Genomic DNA, 16,262 nt, shown 5'->3' with positions numbered 1-16,262 from the left:
GAAACAGTGGCTGACTTTATTTTTGGGGGCTCCAAAAATCACTGCAGATGGTGATTGCAGCCATGAAATTAAAAGACATTTACTGCTTGGAAGGAAAGTTATGACCAACCTAGATAGCATATTCAAAAGCAGAGACATTACTTTGCCAACAAAGGTCCGTCTAGTCAAGGCTATGGTTTTTCCTGTGGTCATGTATGGATGTGAGAGTTGGACTATAAAGAAAGCTGAGCACTGAAGAATTGATGCTTTTGAACTGTGGTGTTGGAGAATACTCTTGAGAGTCCCTTGGACTGCAAGGAGATCCAACCAGTCCATCCTAAAGGAGATCAGTCCTGGGTGTTCACTGGAAGGACTGATGCTGAAACTGAAACTCCAACACTTTGGCCACCTGATGTGAACAGCTGACTCATTGGAAAAGACCCTAATCCTGGGAAAGACTGAGGGCAGGAGAAGGGGATGATGGAGGATGAGATGGTTGGCAGGCATCATTAACTCAATGGACATGAGTTTGAGTAAACTCTGGGAGTTGGTGATGGACAGGGAGGCCTGGTGTGCTGCAGTTCATGGGGTCACAAAAAGTTGGACACGACTGAGCGACTGAACTGACTGACTTGTCAGGGATCAGGGGGCTTCCCAGGTGGCGTTGAGTGGTAAAGAACCTGCCTGCCAACGCAGGAGATCTAAGAGACGAGGGTTCAATCCCTGGGTTGGGAAGATCCCCTGGAGGAGGAAATGGCAACCCACTCCAGTACTTTTGCCTGGAGAATCCCATGGACAGAGGAGCTTGGCGGGCTACCGTCCGTAGGGTTCCAAAGACAGGACTGAGCGACTGAGCACAGCACAGCGCCAGGGAGCAGCCTGTGACATAGGATGTCTTATACCAACACAGCATCTCCTCTTCTATTACAGAACAGTAACATTTCTATTTTAACTGTTCTCTGTTTCATCAGTGACAAAAAATAAAACAAAGTAAGGTTCTGGCACAGAACACTGGCCACCTCTCCCAGAAGCCTGCAGCGCCTCTCAGGAGTCTCGGAGCTCAGCCTCCCACGTGTGTCTCCAAGGGACGCCACCCAGAGTCTCGCAGTAGCTGGAAGCCTCAGGGACGGCTGGGGACTTCTGCAAGAGACTGTGGTTGCACGTGGCGGCTGCAGCTAAGGAAACACGCGTCCCTGCCAGCCCTTGACTTGGGCTGAGTCTGTTTTATCAGCTAACCTGTCTGTAACTCACGAGGACTTTCTATACTAAGTAATTTCCAGCACGTGGTGTGTGTGTGCAGAGGAACACTCTATGCCATATTACAAGGCGGTGCACTGCCCTGCACTTCGTCTACAGGGCCTGTGAGGTCACCCGGGCCGTTTCTGTGAAATTGCACATCATGGGGTGTGGTCCCACGAGATGGTCCGAGCAAGATACTTCCTTTAGAATTATTGTTGGGAGACAGTTTCCCTTGAGACCCTGTCAGGAGCCAGACGATCTGCCATGTTTGCTGCAAGGCCCTGGCACTTTGGGAATTCCCGAGTGTGATGCTGCATCAGGAAAACCATTAACTTCCTGGTGACCTATGTGTGGCTACCCATCACATCTTCTGACTCCTTTGTCCTGACCTTTTGCTCCCCATTTCTTTAAGGCAGTGGTTCTCAACCCTCCCCACACCCAGGGGACATGTGGGGCCGTCTCAGCTGCTGGGGTGCTGCTGGCGTCTCATGGGAGAGACGAGGGCAGGGCTGCTAAGTGTCCTGCAAAGCACAGCACAGCCTGCTCCCACCCTAAGTGCCACCACCATCGGGTTGGGAACTGGCTCCGGCTCTGCTAATGTAATAGCTCTGCGGGAGCTTCTGAAACTGAAAACACATTCGAGGACCCTCGACTCCCAGAGCCCAGTGACGGGACGTGGAGGGTGAGAGGCATCATCCGTGGAGAGGTGTGCACTGTCACACGCTGTGACCTTGGGGTCTCACACAGTGACCAGTGACATGCATGTGCGCGCGCACACACACACACACACACACACAGGGACCGCCAACACACACACACAGTGACCACCGATATGCACACACAGTGACTGGGGGATGATACAGCCAAACACACACACAGTGACTGCCGACACCCACACACAGTGACCACTGACAAGCACACACAGTGACTGGGGGATGATACACACACACACACACACAGTGACGAGGGGATGATACAGACACAGGGACCTCAGGGACACGCATACACACACACACAAACATACACAGTGACCAGGGATCACACACACACACACACACACACAGTGACCGGGGATGATACACACACACAGGGGCCAGGGGATGATACAGACACAGGGACCTCAGGGACACGCATACACACACACACAAACACACACAGTGACCAGGTATGATACACACACACACACACACACACACACACACACACACACACACAGTGACTGGGGATGATACACACACACAGCGGCCAGGGGATGATACAGACACAGGGACCTCGGGGACACACACACATACACACACACACACAGTGATCAGGGCATGATACAAACACACAGGGACCTTGGGGACACACACACAGATACAGAGACAGACAGTGACTGCAGGATTACATACACACACACATACACACACACAGTGACCATGGTGCTGACATGCATGCATGCATATGCACACACACACACACACACAAACACACAGACTGCAGGATGTCACACGTACACACACACACAGTGATTGTGGGACAAGACACACACAGTGACCTCGGGATGACGCATACACACAGTGACCGGGGGACACACAGTGACTAGGCAGTGATATACACGGTGACCTCAGGATGACGCACACACACAGTGACCACAGTGACACACACACAGTGACCTCGGGGCTGACACGCACACACAGTGACCACGGGTTCACACACACACACAGCAACCTCGGGGCTGACACGCACACATAGTGACCATGGGGTGACACATAAACACCCCGCGACCACGGGGACCCACCTTGAGGAGCCTGCAGGCTGTCATCCAGCATGTCCGGCTCTGCTCATCCTCGGCACAGAGCAAGCGCAGCTCCTTAGCCTCGTTCCTGACTCTGTTAGGCTAAAGGAGAAGGAAGACCTGTAAGTGTGACAGTGAGTCAGGACCACCCTTCCTCTCAGGGCAGACCTGAGCTCCACCCGCAGCACAACCCACCAGGTGGCAGAGACGGGAGCATGGGCAGGTGTGTGCGCCTGGGCATCACTCATGGCTCTGTGGGGCCCAGGCCGGGCCTGCTAGCTGGTTACTTAGTACCTGGCTGAGTGATCGGCCATCCTCCCATGGTGACTGTTGGGGGAGACAAACAGGAAAGCAAACCAGCAAGGTGGTGGGGGTAGGGGAGAGTCAGCTCTTGCAGGGAAGGTGGGTTCCTGGAAGGACAGCCACTCTTGGGTTTTGGAAGGAGGTGCCTTCCGTCACCCCCGAGGAAGAGGCAGCTGCGGGAAGGGCCTGCAGGGTAAGCTGAGGCAGGGAGGAGCCTCCAAGACTCAGGGCTGTGGAGGCCAAGGACAGATGTTGTGGAAAGGCCCAGAGAGCGAGACCAACGTGGCCGCAGAAGAGGCAGTGGAGAGCTGGCAGGTGCCTACCCAGGGGCAGGGGCCAGCTGTGACGGAAGAAAGCCAGCAGGCACAGGCTGGGCTGGGCCCTCTGAGCCCAGACCCGAGGGGCCCTGCGGGGTCAGACTAGCCCAGCTCCCTGCTTCGAGAACCTGGATGCAGGGGAGGATTGAAGGACAGCCCTGCATGTGGCGGATACACTGGGAGAGGCAGAGGCCACAGGGCTGTGGGCTGGCATGTGGGCCAGGGGAAAGGGGGACGGCTCCAGTCCCCCATGAGCTGCTCTCCACCAGCCGCCTGTGCACCGCGGCCTTCAGGGGGTTTGAGGTTGGTTCTTACCACTTGTAACCAAAGAAGCTTCACTAAATCAAGCAGAAAAATGGTATTTTTGGATGGAATAGGCTCCCTGTGCCCTGTCTCCTCCTCCAGCTTAGAAGACAGCCCAGCTGGGGGACTATGGGCTCACTCACTGGCAACCTGATGTGGGCAGCGGGGCTGGGCAGTTCCCACACTGTGAGCACCTGGGAAGACCCAGGAAGATGGAGGTAGAAACCTCAGCAGAATGTCTCGTGCACAGTGGGTAATTCAGTAAATATCTACTATTATGGTGACTGACAACACAACCTCACTGAGTAGGAACGACTGTGTGTGTGTGCACATAACCATGCACACATATGTCTACATGTGCGCATGTGCTTGTTCACACAGGTGTGTGTGTAAGGATGTGCCCTCACACACCTGCACAGTGAGAAGCAGAGTTGTGGTCACCCCTAGTCTCCATAGCTCAGTGGTTAGAGCACTGGTCTTGTAAACCAGGGGTTGTGAGTTCGATCCCCGCTGGGGCCTCTCACTTGCTCCTCTGTTGGGCCTTCCCTGGTGGCTCAGATGGTAAAGCGTCTGCCTACAATGCGGGAGATCCGGGTTCGATCCCTGGGTTGGGAAGATCCCCTGGAGAAGGAAATGGCAACCCACTCCAGTATTCTTGCCTGGAAAATCCCATGGACAGAGAAGATTGGTTGGCTACTGTCCATGGGGTTGCAAAGAGTCGGACACGACTGAGCGACTTCACTATCACTATCGCTAGTCTAATGTCCTGGTTACTGGAAGCCCACACAGAAGGCATCAGCTTACTCAGCACCCTGGAGGCCACTCAGGTGACAGGCTGGGGGGCTCCCTAAACCACGGGGCCCATCGCCCCTAAGCCATGGGGCATTGTGCATCAGGGCTTCTGCTTTTCCCTGAGCATCTGTGCTACTCAAGGACTGACACATTGAAAGCACACATGGAATATTTTTATACCAGTGCATAAATCCAATGTGAAACTGTTTGTTATTTTTAAAAAGCAACAACCAAGAAAGGAGGTCGCTGGTTTAATTTCAAAGTTCACCGTCTCGGGGTGGGCAGTACCTTTATGCAGAAGCCGTAGTCTGTGGGGGCACTGTACTGCTTCCTGCCAGCAATCAGGGAGAAGATGCTGCTGTCCTCCAGGTCGGCCAGCAGCTGCAGGTGTCTGGGCTCCTGCAGAGAAGTGGTCAGGTTTATACGAGGGAACTTCTCAGTACAGCCAAGAGCAAGTGTTTCCTGTCCTTGTCAGCAGAGGGCAGTCTACGCGTGCTCTCAACACCTCTCCCCTTTGACAGTCTACAGGTTATAACCATGGTGTCACATAAGTGCCAAGTTAAAACCATATCCCCCAGCCAATTGGGATGCTGGGTGGTGCTAAAAACCCCACCTCCCAATATTCAGACAGATGGATACAATGTATCTGATATTCCGCCTTATAAGGTAATATTCAAAGTGGAAACCAGGACATTTGCAAACCATGGTCAAGGTTAGGAGCATACACTCAAATGTAAGACCCCCACCACCTTTGTTATGCTGAGTAATCAGTGGCCAACTGCTCACAAAATGTCCCATCCTGTGCCTTAACAGTCCATCCTGCATCTATTTCCTCCTCTAGGCGACAACTGACCTGGGCCTCAGCAGCAATGAGGAGGACGCATAAGCCACACATCAGAGCTGGGAAATGAGGAAGTGGACCTCCCTGTGACCAAGGAAAACCTGCAGCCTCAGAGGAATGGAGTGCAGCCACGCCCCTTCCATCCAGCTCACGCCCCCTTTCCTTGGTGGCCACGCCCCTCCCTCCAGCTCACGCCCCCTTTCCCTGGTGGCCACGCCCTCCTCTCTGGTGGCCATGCTCCTTCCCTCCAGTTCATGCCCCCTTACCCTGGTGCCCATGCTGGTTCCCTCCAGCTCACACCCCCTTTCCCTGATGGCCACGCCGCTCCTCTCTGGTGGCCATGCCCGTTCCGTCCAGCTCACACCCCCTTTCCCTGGTGGCCACGCCCTCCTCTCTGGTGGCCATGCCCCTTCCCTCCAGGTCACGCCCCCTCCCTCCAGCTCACGCCCCCTTTCCCTGGTGACCACGCCCTCCTCTCTGGTGGCCACGCCCCTTGTCTCCTGACTTCCCAGAGCCTGATGCGGGACCAGCACCCTCCCTTGGCGTCCCCAGCTCCTCCCCTCTCTCTCCTGCAGGAACAGAAGAGACTGCAGCTCTTGAATGGTATAAGCACGGCCAAGGTCAGCTGGGTGTGCTCCTATGGTAGGTGTCCTCAGATGTTACAGGAAAATAGGTCAGAAATGCAAAGACACCAAAAGAGACCCCAGGAAGGCCAGCCCACAACACCCCAACTCTCTTCAGAAGCCTGCAGCCATTTTCAATCCCTCACCTCCTCTTCCCACTGGGGATACACACAAACTGAAATTTATTCCATAAAATATCTTCAATAACATATATTAGATTGGCATCAGGGTGACAACCATCTATTGAATATCCTTATGGTGATCCTAGACACCAACTTCCAAATTACAGACACTAAGTCAGCATCTTCCAAGGGACTCAGGCAGCCATGAAGCCCTGCTACCAGCCCACAGAGGGAGCCCAGGCTGGCCCACTTGGTGGCAGGGGTGGAGACACACAGCCCCCAGGTCCCCAGGAACTCTGAGTTTAGCTGCTACACACTCAGCTTAATAAGTCACAAGCTGGGAGGAAGCCACGGTGCACATCTTTACTCGGAACCCTCCCAGCCTGGTGTGACCGGCAGTTGTGCCTTTAAAACTCACCTTCGAAGCTCCCTTTGTGGAGCAATAGAGGCCGGATCTCCGCAAACACACATACAGCTTCTTCCACGATTTCCTTCCCAGCTCCTTCACGTGCAAAAACCCTTGAATCTCAGGACAACTACTGGAGTTTAAAAAATTCTGTTGAAGAGCAAATTTTAAAAGTCAGATAATACTGACGTGAAATTATGAGGACATACTATGAGCATCATTGACACTGGAACATTTTATGAATTGCCAAAATACTCTTTTTGTGTTAAACTGAGTGCTTTCAAATATTTTTCCTTTCAAAAGTCTTAAAATTCCCATCTAAATTGGTGGTGCCTAAAATATAATTCGTGTTTAAACACACGAGCAAATAGATCTTTTTAACACTGAAAAACAGAAGTCATAAATCTCCTAATAAGACCATATATTTAAGCATCCTGCCCTTTATTCTATTTTTCCTTAAAAATCCCAGTCTGATCCCCAGAGCTGGGGCAACAGAAGTGCCAGAAGCACTGATCAGGAGCACGTGGGCTGGGAGAAACCATCTGGCTGTCACTTTGACCACATGTCCCCTGGTGAAAGCTGTGTATCCTGTGTCTGTCCGTCTCCTGAAACAAACACCCTGGTGACAGCCCACTGTCCCCATTAACTGCGCCCACTGGCAGCACCTCTTTCTTTGGGAAAGAGGGCAGGAGCCAGGTCTGGGGTGACCCTTGTGGGTCCCCTCCACTGACTGAGACAGACATTTCTCCTCCTGCAGGTGGGACAGGCCAGCTGGGCAGGTCCTAGGGCCTCCAGGCAGTGCTTCTGGGGTCTCCAGAGATCACTGTACCCGCTCACCAAGCACCAAGTCATCTCAAATCAGGCAACTAAGATGCAGGAAATCATTTGCCCCTGATTGTGCATAAACCAGGATAACTAAGTATTGACAACTCTAGCCCAGAGCAGACAGATGCTCTGGTGGGAGGGCCCAGGACAGAACACGGAGGCTCTCAGCTTCCAGAGGCAGAAGAAATAAAGCAGGAAAGGGAGGGCTCAGGGAAGAATTCTATAGGAACTACATTCTAGTACTTTCTCTTATATTTGGTGCCACCTAGAGAGTGCTGGTTGCGTTAGTGAATTGTTTATTCTCTCACTTAACACGCTATTAAGAGATACATTTTTAGGGGTACAGAGGAATATTCTGACCTCCTAGAAGAGCATGAGTCAGCAGTAAGTGTGGAGAGGTAGCTGGTGGCCCCCTCCATCGGTGGGGGAGGGAAAGGCCAGGTTTAACTTGGAACAGACTTTAGGAAGTGAGGAGACAATGAAGATAGGTATGTTGGTTTTTTTAGAGTATAAGAAGTAACTTTTTAGAGCAACCTAATCAGTTTTGGGGAGAAGGCAATGGCACCCCACTCCAGTACCGTTGCCCGGAAAATCCCATGGATAGAGAAGCCTGGTAGGCTGCAGTCCATGGGGTTGCTAAGAGTCAGACATGACTGAGCAACTTCACTTTCACTTTTCACTTTCATGCACTGGAGAAGGAAATGGCAACCCACTCCAGTGTTCTTGCCTGGAGAATCCTATGGACGGAGAAGCCTGGTAGGCTGCAGTCCATGGGGTCGCACAGAGTCGGACACGACTGAAGCGACGCAGCAACAGCAACAGCAACAGCAATCAGTTTTGGGGGCTTCCCAAGTGGTGCTAGTGATAAAGAACACAACTGCCAAAGCAGGAGACTTAAGAGATGCAAGTTCGATCCCTGGGTCAGGAAGATCCCCTGGAGGAGGGCATGGCAACCCACTCCAGTATTCTGCCTGGAGAATCTCATGAACAGAGGAGCCTAGTGGGCTACAGTCCATGGGGTCGCAAATAGCTGGACAGGACTGAGCGACTTAGTATGCATGCATGGATCAGTTTTTACTATGGACGGACCCAATCCTTCTGTAGCGATTTCCAGGGCCTTGTGCTTGGAGATGGGGGGGTGGTACTCACAGGGAACATGGGAGCTACAGCTTCTCTACCCCACTCTCCTGCTCTGATGGCCTCTGTCAGTTTATCCTGTTTCTAAGTGCTTGTTTTGAGGGAGCCTGGCTGTGTGTGTGCTAAGTCGCTTCAGTTGTGCCCAACTCTGCGACCTCGTGGACTGTAGCCTGCCAGGCTCCTCTGCCCATGGGATTGTCCAGCAAGAATACTGGAGTGGGTTGCCAGGCCCTCCTCTAGGGGATCTTCCTCACCCAGGGATTGAACCTGAGTCTCTTATGTCTCCTGCATTGGCAGGTGGGTTCTTTACCAGTAGCGCCACCTGGGTGCCTGGCTACACACAGCTTTCCCAAGTAAACGTTTATTCCTGGATACTCTAAGTTCCAACAGGAGCCAAGGCTCATATTTGTGAGGGTGAGCTCAACTGATCCAAGTTTCTACCAGGCCCCTGGGACAGCCCAAGAGCACCTGTGCAAAAACCCCAGCAGAAGCCTCTTCCTGCCCAGTACCTGCAGAAGCTGGGTGTGACTGCCGTTGGACTGCTGGCACCACGTAACCATCTGTTCTGGGAAGAAATTCTAGGATGTGGAAAAACAAAGACGATAAAGGTTAGCTTCCAAGTGGGGAAAACATACTTACAGATATGCCAGTACTAAAAACATCCCTATAGGCACGATTATGGACAATCTGTATTTAAAATGATGGTCCTTTTAATTTATCACACAGTGGAAACACGGACTTCAAAAAGCCTGCATCTTCTGTTAAATGCAGGATCAAGTTTGAAGTCTGTGATGCCCTCTCTGGCCCATGCCTCACAGTGCACCCGGGCAGAGGACTGCCCCGCTCCCTAACTCAAAGACACAGGCGGGTGCACAAGACAAAGAACTCTTGACACCAGGACATGAGCATGGGGATGTGAAGAGCATGGGCATGTGAAGAGCATGGGGATGTGAAGAGCACAGGGATGTGAAGAAGCCTTTTCTGGTGCATTATCCAAAAGCAGTTAGCAAATCTCTTCTTTTCAATAAAAAAGCAGCTACATTATCAGGACCAGAAGTAGGCACTGGGACTTCTCCCCCCAGCTACCGCTGCTGTGACTCAGGATTGGGGCTCATGCCATGGCAGGTATGAGGTTCCCCATCCTGACATCCCACAAGGCAAGGGCCCCAGCTCCCCAAAATAGAAAACTCCAAGAAACTAGCTCAATATACCTGGATGTTGATGTCTCTACTGCTTCTTCCCCAAATAATCCCAAAACAATATATGCTACTTGCTGAGAGTAATGAGTTTTTATTTTATTGAGTATTTGACCAAGTTGCTCCAGTTGAACTAAGAACTTCCAAAGTAACTGAGGAAGCCCACCCCAGCTCTCTCTCTCCATTTAGAGACTGACCTCCTCACCCACTGTTACTTTTGGGAAAAGGAGATGGTTACTTTGGTCAGAACAAAGGCATTCAATTACCTATCAGAGAGACAGTGTTGAGCCAGTATTGCTGGGTTAACTAGCAACACTGATTCTCAAACCATCTGCCTCCCAGTACATCTCAGTCAGTTATTTTGTGATCAGCTACAATGAAACTCAAGTAGTTTATACTTGCAATATTTCCAGAGTTCCAAACCCCAAATCCAAAGGGATAAAACTCACCATGGGATTTTTGAAAAACTCATATTTTGCATAATTCTTCCTGAATAAAAATTTACTTTCACTTGCCATGGTGCTCTCCACCTGGACTACCAGCTCATGGTCTTCCAAGCAGCGCTCTGCAGGAGAAAGTATTGTCGGAGATGAGACAGGCAGAACCTTCCAGGCAGCCTTGCAAACAAATACAAAACCCGACTTTTCCATTCTTTAAGCATCCTGGCGAAGATGAGATTGAGAGCTAAACTAAATTGAAATCTCACTTTAATGCGTTCAGTTCAGTCGCTCAGTCATGTCCCACTCTTTGCGACCCCATGAATCACAGCACGCCAGGCCTCCCTGTCCATCACCATCTCCCGGAGTTCACTCAAACTCACGTCCATTGAGTTGGTGATGCCATCCAGCCATCTCATCCTCTGTCGTCCCCTTCTCCTCCTGCCCCCAATCCCTCCCAGCATCGTTATCAAGCGCTAAGAGGTCTTAGGACTCAGAGTATGAGGAACTCAGGTCAGTCTTTGCTTTTGCATACTTCTTTTCAATTTGGCATCAACAAAGCTTAAGGAGAGAGTCAATAAAGACTCTCCATAGGATTTCCCTAGTGGTCCAGCGGTTGAGACTTTACAATGCAGGGGATGTGGGTTCGATCCCTGGTCAGAGAACTAAGATCCCACATGTGTGGGGCAACTAAGACCCATGTGCCACAACTAAGACCCAGCACAGCCAAATAAAAACTGTCTTTAAAAAGGACTCTTTGTAAATGGTTTTGCCTTTAAATTAAGAAATGTCAACTCTTGAAAAGAACAGGGAGTCTAACAACTGGGAAAACACCCAAAGACAGAGCGGGGGAGCTCTGAGCATGGAGGATGCACAGGTGGGAGGATAGAGGGAAGCAGGCAGGGTATGGCTTTGATTGTATGAAACTCAGCCGCCCGGGGTGAACACGGGGCAGGGGAGCGACCAGCAGGCAACCTGTCCCCGTACCTGGCTGAGCGCCAGAGCCCATGCTAACCACACGCATCCTGGAGCCACTCTCACAGCTGGACCGGGTTGTTGGGAAGGACACGTACACTGCACAGCCCTTGTGCAAGCATGCACACACACACTCCTCAGCACAGGACTTGGCTTTGTCACCAACCTGGGGTAGGCTCTCCCTCATAGCCTGAACACTCTGGTTCCATGGGGAGCACAAGAAACCACTCTGCTCTACGGCTGGCACCCACCACGTGTCCACACGCAGCCTGCTGACGGGGTGGCGGGGAACCAACCTCATTCCCTAATGCGATAAATGACCAGAGGGAACCCAGGGCAGCTTCGAGTGTGAACCGAGGCCAAAATGGTAGAGAAGTAGCTACTATCAAATTGACCCAAAAGGGCCGTGTCAGCCTTTCCCAGCCCTCACCTCCTTTTACATTGCCAGCCGGGAAGCCCCAGAAAGTCTCATCTTCAAGGAAGGATGAAGTGGAGGGTGACAGCATTCCGAGTCAAAGGCATCTCAGAACGTGGGAGAATTCCTGTCCATGAAGGACATTGTCACCAGGGCACTGGTCTGAGCCGGCTATGATGGCATGCAGAGCACACTCAGCCTTGGTGTGATATCAGGGCAGGATTCCCTGGTAGAGACATACTCAAAGCCTGAATTTCCTCCCCCTGATGGACAGAAAGCTCGGGCACCTCAGTATGGGCCAGACCAGGCACTGCCAGTGACCCACTGACAGGCCCCAGATGTGAGGGGAACTGGCCAGCAATTCAGGAACCACATGCACTGCCTGTGATCTCCCCAGGACAGAAGAGAAGAACCAGGGGCAGCCGGAGTATGCTTAAAACAGCTCCATCTGCCACCAAGACAGGGGTCAGCAAATAGAATAAAATAAAAATAGCCACCACCACCAACAAAATAGGAATTAGCACATGTCTTCCATTTAAAACAAACTCATGACTTTCCTGAATATTTTAATTCAGAGAAAAATATTTCTGTAGTTATGGGGGGAAAACAACTACAACCCAATAGCCTATTGATGGTTGGTTTATAGAATTAAGGTTTATTCACCAGATAAAATATGGAGAAGGAAATGGCAACTCACTCTAGTATTCTTGCCTGGAGAATTCCATGGACAGAGGAGTCCACGGGGTTGCAAAGAGTTGGACACGACTGAGTGACTAACACACACACATAACAGGTAGAATAAGGAAAAATAAAAGAGCAGGCAGCAATGACCTGGTCCTCCGGACAGGAGCTGCCAGCTGCGTGGGGCACCCAGACGCCACGTCCCAGGTGGGCTCCTCTCCTCCCGGCCCAGCAGCCCTGGGAGAGCCACCGCAACAGCATAAGCAGACTGTCAAGGGTCCCAGCAGCAGATGCTTCTCTGCCCAGGGTCACTCTGCTGACTCCACCCGGCCCAGACACAGAAACAACCTAACTGTCCACGGACAGAGGATGGACAAAGAAGATGCGGCACACATATACAGTGGAAGACCACTCAGCCGTAAAATGAAGTAATGCCCCTTGCAGAAGCACGGATGGACCCGAGATTGCCATATCGAGGGGAGTAACTCAGGAAGAGAAGGACAAACACCATACGCTGTCACTTCTACATGGAGTCTAAAATATGACACAAATGCACAAGTCTACCAAACAGAGACAGACTCCCAGACACAGAGAGCAGACCTGTGGTTGCCAGGGGGAGGGGCTGGGGGAGGGAAGGACTGGGAGGTTGGAATTAGCAGATGCAAACTGTGACATGCAGGATGGGTGAACAAGGTCCTACCATACACCACAGGCCTGCGACAAACCAGAATGGAAAACAATACAAAAAAATATATATGTGTGTGTAGAAGTGAGTCACTTTGCTGTACAGCACAAATTAATACAATACTGTAAATCAACTAAACTTCAATTAAAAAAAAAAAAAGCCTATTTTACTTATGTGGCCATGCAGTGGACACAGGACTCCTCTGCAGAAACCCCGACAGCCCCAGCGGGTGGGGTGGGGCTGGCAGACCCAGTGCCGAGCCCACAGCACTAGGAGGTGTCAGCATCCCCCTTTGCTGACCCCCGCAGCCCCTCAGTACCAGCACAGCCCACATGGCACGGATCAGAGCACTGAACAGTTGCCCAGGGCGTTGCCTGGCTATGCGGAACTGTGAGAAGCAAAACATCCCCCCAGAAGACATCCTGCTGCCTAGATCTGCCCAACAAGCAGCTTCCTACTAGGTGTATCCTTTAGTGGGGAAAGGGTGTCATTTGGTGCCGTGAGATGTAACAGACACAGAGATAGAGACGAGGATCAGCCTGCAAAGGCACCTGTGAGCACCAGGCCGAGGGTGGGCAGCTGCTTCTCCCACGACCGCTGTCTGCATGTGCAGACGTCGGGGTCTGGATGCGCTGGGCCCTCCAAAGGGCGGCTGCCGTACCCTTCTCATTTGAGCAGGAACAAACCCAAATCAGGAAACAGGAGACACAGTCACCTAAGACCACTGACCACTCAGGGCTCTGCCCCAGCTTTTAAGCCAAAGTGCCACAGGACCAGCACTGTAGGAGCCGACAGCAGCACCGGAGGGGCGTCGTACCTGGCTGTGGCAACAAGTCCAGGTCAGGGGGAGAGTAGGGAGGGCCCCACCAGCCAGAGATGCCGCCCACTCACGCCGGCAGCTGCCCCGTCCCTGTGCCTCTGTGAGCACGATGCTGTGCTGAGGGTACCCTCAGAGGCTGGAGACCCCGCACATATGCATGGTCTCTGACTAATGGAAAGGAAGTAACTGTCCCACATCTCCTAAATCATCACTCGTTTCTGAACGTGAAGAAGCTTAGTGCTGTTAAGGTTATCATAGCTTAGCTGCAAAGACTGGAACAGTAATTGTGGTTGGAAATCCTCAAATTCTGAGGCTACACATTGACTCCACCACTTGCCTGAGGGATCTGCACGCATCATCTCCCTTTGGCCTGAGCCACCAGCCTTGTACATATGCAGGTTCCAAGAGCATTCCCAACACACACTTGACAAGAGTGTGACCTTTTGCAGGGAGAGTCAGTGACCGGGGAGATGGGGCTGGAGGCTCCGCCCTGAGAATGGCTGGGGGAGAGGCGGCAGATGCATGTGCTGGGGGTCCTGGGAACACCAGGAGAGAACACCCCATGCAAGGGGAGTTATGCCGAAACACCCAGGCTGCTCTGAAAGGTGCTCCCGCAACCCTGCCCCGTGGAAAGCTTGAAACAGGCTGCCGGACCTTCCTCTTCCCACTACTGGGCGTCTGACCATTAAACACTGGTGGATAAATGGAAAGAACAGGACTTTCACCTAAAGAACAACAGATCAGAAAGAAAACGATAGGCTTCGATCACACAGAGAAGAACAGGCAGGGCAGACACAGGGATGGGAATGGATAAGCTCTTTGCGGACAGTGGGAGGTTTCCCCTGATGCTGCCAGACTTGGTGTGTCTAAGCCTGCAGAACCATCTACAGAACCTAGGCATTAGGACCATGGGCCTGCTCACTGCTCACGAAAAAGGAGCCAGTGGGAGAAAGTGAGAAGGAACCTTCTGAGGGGACTTGTTGTGTCTGTAATTCAGCTCACTGACTTCTTTTTGTCAAACAGGATCCAAATATTCTTTGTCATTTTTATGATTTTACTTGCTCCTCTCCTTCTTTGTTCCCCCTTTTTACTTGGTTATAATGAACTGTTGTTCCCTAAAGGGGAGTATGTCAATCCATCTGTGAATCAGACAAAGAATAAAGAATGAAACTTATGAGTATCACATCCCTGAGACTACTGTGTATGTGCATTTCATTTCTTATTCCCTCAGAATAAATTTTCTTCATGTGATGAATCATGTCCCAAGTTTTAACATACATCATGTCTCTACCATATGATGTTACAGAAACCAGGTGCTACGAAAAGAAATACGTGAATAAAAATTTCTCAAGCAGTCCTTGTGTGTGACAATGTTCTTGTATCTGCGTCCACTGCATATATTCTCTGTGTACAGTGACAGTCACGTATTAGAATGTCTGCTGAAGATGCTTTCATAGTTCCTTGTCAATTAAAAGCGGCTAGACTCTTGAATAGTCTTTCAAAGATACTCATTTTTTTTGGATCTAATTATGCAGATACAGATGGTGACTGCAGCCATGAAATTAAAAGACGCTTACTCCTTGGAAGGAAAGTTATGACCAACCTAGACAGCATATTCAAAAGCAGAGACATTACTTTACCAACAAAGGTTCGTCTAGTCAAGGCTATGGTTTTTCCTGTGGTCATGTGTGAATGTGAGAGTTGGACTGTGAAGAAGGCTGAGCGCCAAAGAATTGATGCTTTTGAACTGTGGTGTTGGAGAAGACTCTTGAGAGTCCCTTGGACTGCAAGGAGATCCAACCAGTCCATTCTAAAGGAGATCAGCCCTGGGATTTCTTTGGAAGGAATGATGCTAAAGCTGAAACTCCAGTACTTTGGCCACCTCATGCAAAGAGTTGACTCATTGGAAAAGACTCTGATGCTGGGAGGGATTGGGGGCAGGAGGAGAAGGGGACGACAGAGGATGAGATGGCTGGATGGCATCACTGACTCAATGGATGTGAGTCTCAGTGAACTCCGGGAGTTGGTGATGGACAGGGAGGCCTGGCGTGCTGCGATTCATGGGGTCGCAAAGAGTGGGACACGACTGAGCGACTGATCTGATCTGATCTTATGCAGATACATCTTTAAAATTAATTCTCTATGCATGTCTGTACACATGTATATGGATATATATGCACGTGTGTATATGCATATGTATAGATGTCCATATGTCCATGTGTGTGCACGTGTGCGCACATACAAACTAGGGTTCTGACACTATCTAGGGCTCCGACACTATCTAGTTTCCAAATTGCTTGTGTGTCAGCAGATGCCTTGGGTGGCCCTATCAGATCACTAGGGCCCACTCACTGATGTCTCCCACCGGAGCTTCCCGTCAGTTGCTCTG

The 16,262-nt window shown here is 51.2% G+C and overlaps 1 protein-coding gene and 1 non-coding gene across 4 annotated transcripts in view; one reads left to right on the top strand and one right to left on the bottom strand.

Moving 5' to 3' along the window:
• GRB10 (growth factor receptor bound protein 10) overlaps window positions 1–16,262 on the bottom strand; it is a 219,951-nt gene that overhangs the window by 22,920 nt on the left and 180,769 nt on the right. For all 3 annotated transcript variants that reach the window (XM_070787419.1, XM_070787418.1, XM_019959628.2), the window contains 5 exons: window positions 10,310–10,425; window positions 9,174–9,242; window positions 6,715–6,852; window positions 4,999–5,109; window positions 2,999–3,097 (listed from right to left, as the gene is read on the bottom strand). In XM_070787419.1, the coding sequence (XP_070643520.1) occupies window positions 2,999–3,097; window positions 4,999–5,109; window positions 6,715–6,852; window positions 9,174–9,242; window positions 10,310–10,425 (533 nt within the window). The remainder of the gene's footprint in view (window positions 1–2,998; window positions 3,098–4,998; window positions 5,110–6,714; window positions 6,853–9,173; window positions 9,243–10,309; window positions 10,426–16,262) is intronic.
• On the top strand, window positions 4,365–4,437 carry TRNAT-UGU (transfer RNA threonine (anticodon UGU)). Its single transcript has one exon. It is a non-coding gene; the product is annotated as a tRNA-Thr (tRNA).

Source organism: Bos indicus, chromosome 4 (genome assembly GCF_029378745.1).
Source record: "Bos indicus isolate NIAB-ARS_2022 breed Sahiwal x Tharparkar chromosome 4, NIAB-ARS_B.indTharparkar_mat_pri_1.0, whole genome shotgun sequence".
Classification (NCBI taxonomy): Eukaryota; Metazoa; Chordata; class Mammalia; order Artiodactyla; family Bovidae; genus Bos; species Bos indicus.
This window is presented reverse-complemented; position numbering and strand designations above follow the sequence as displayed.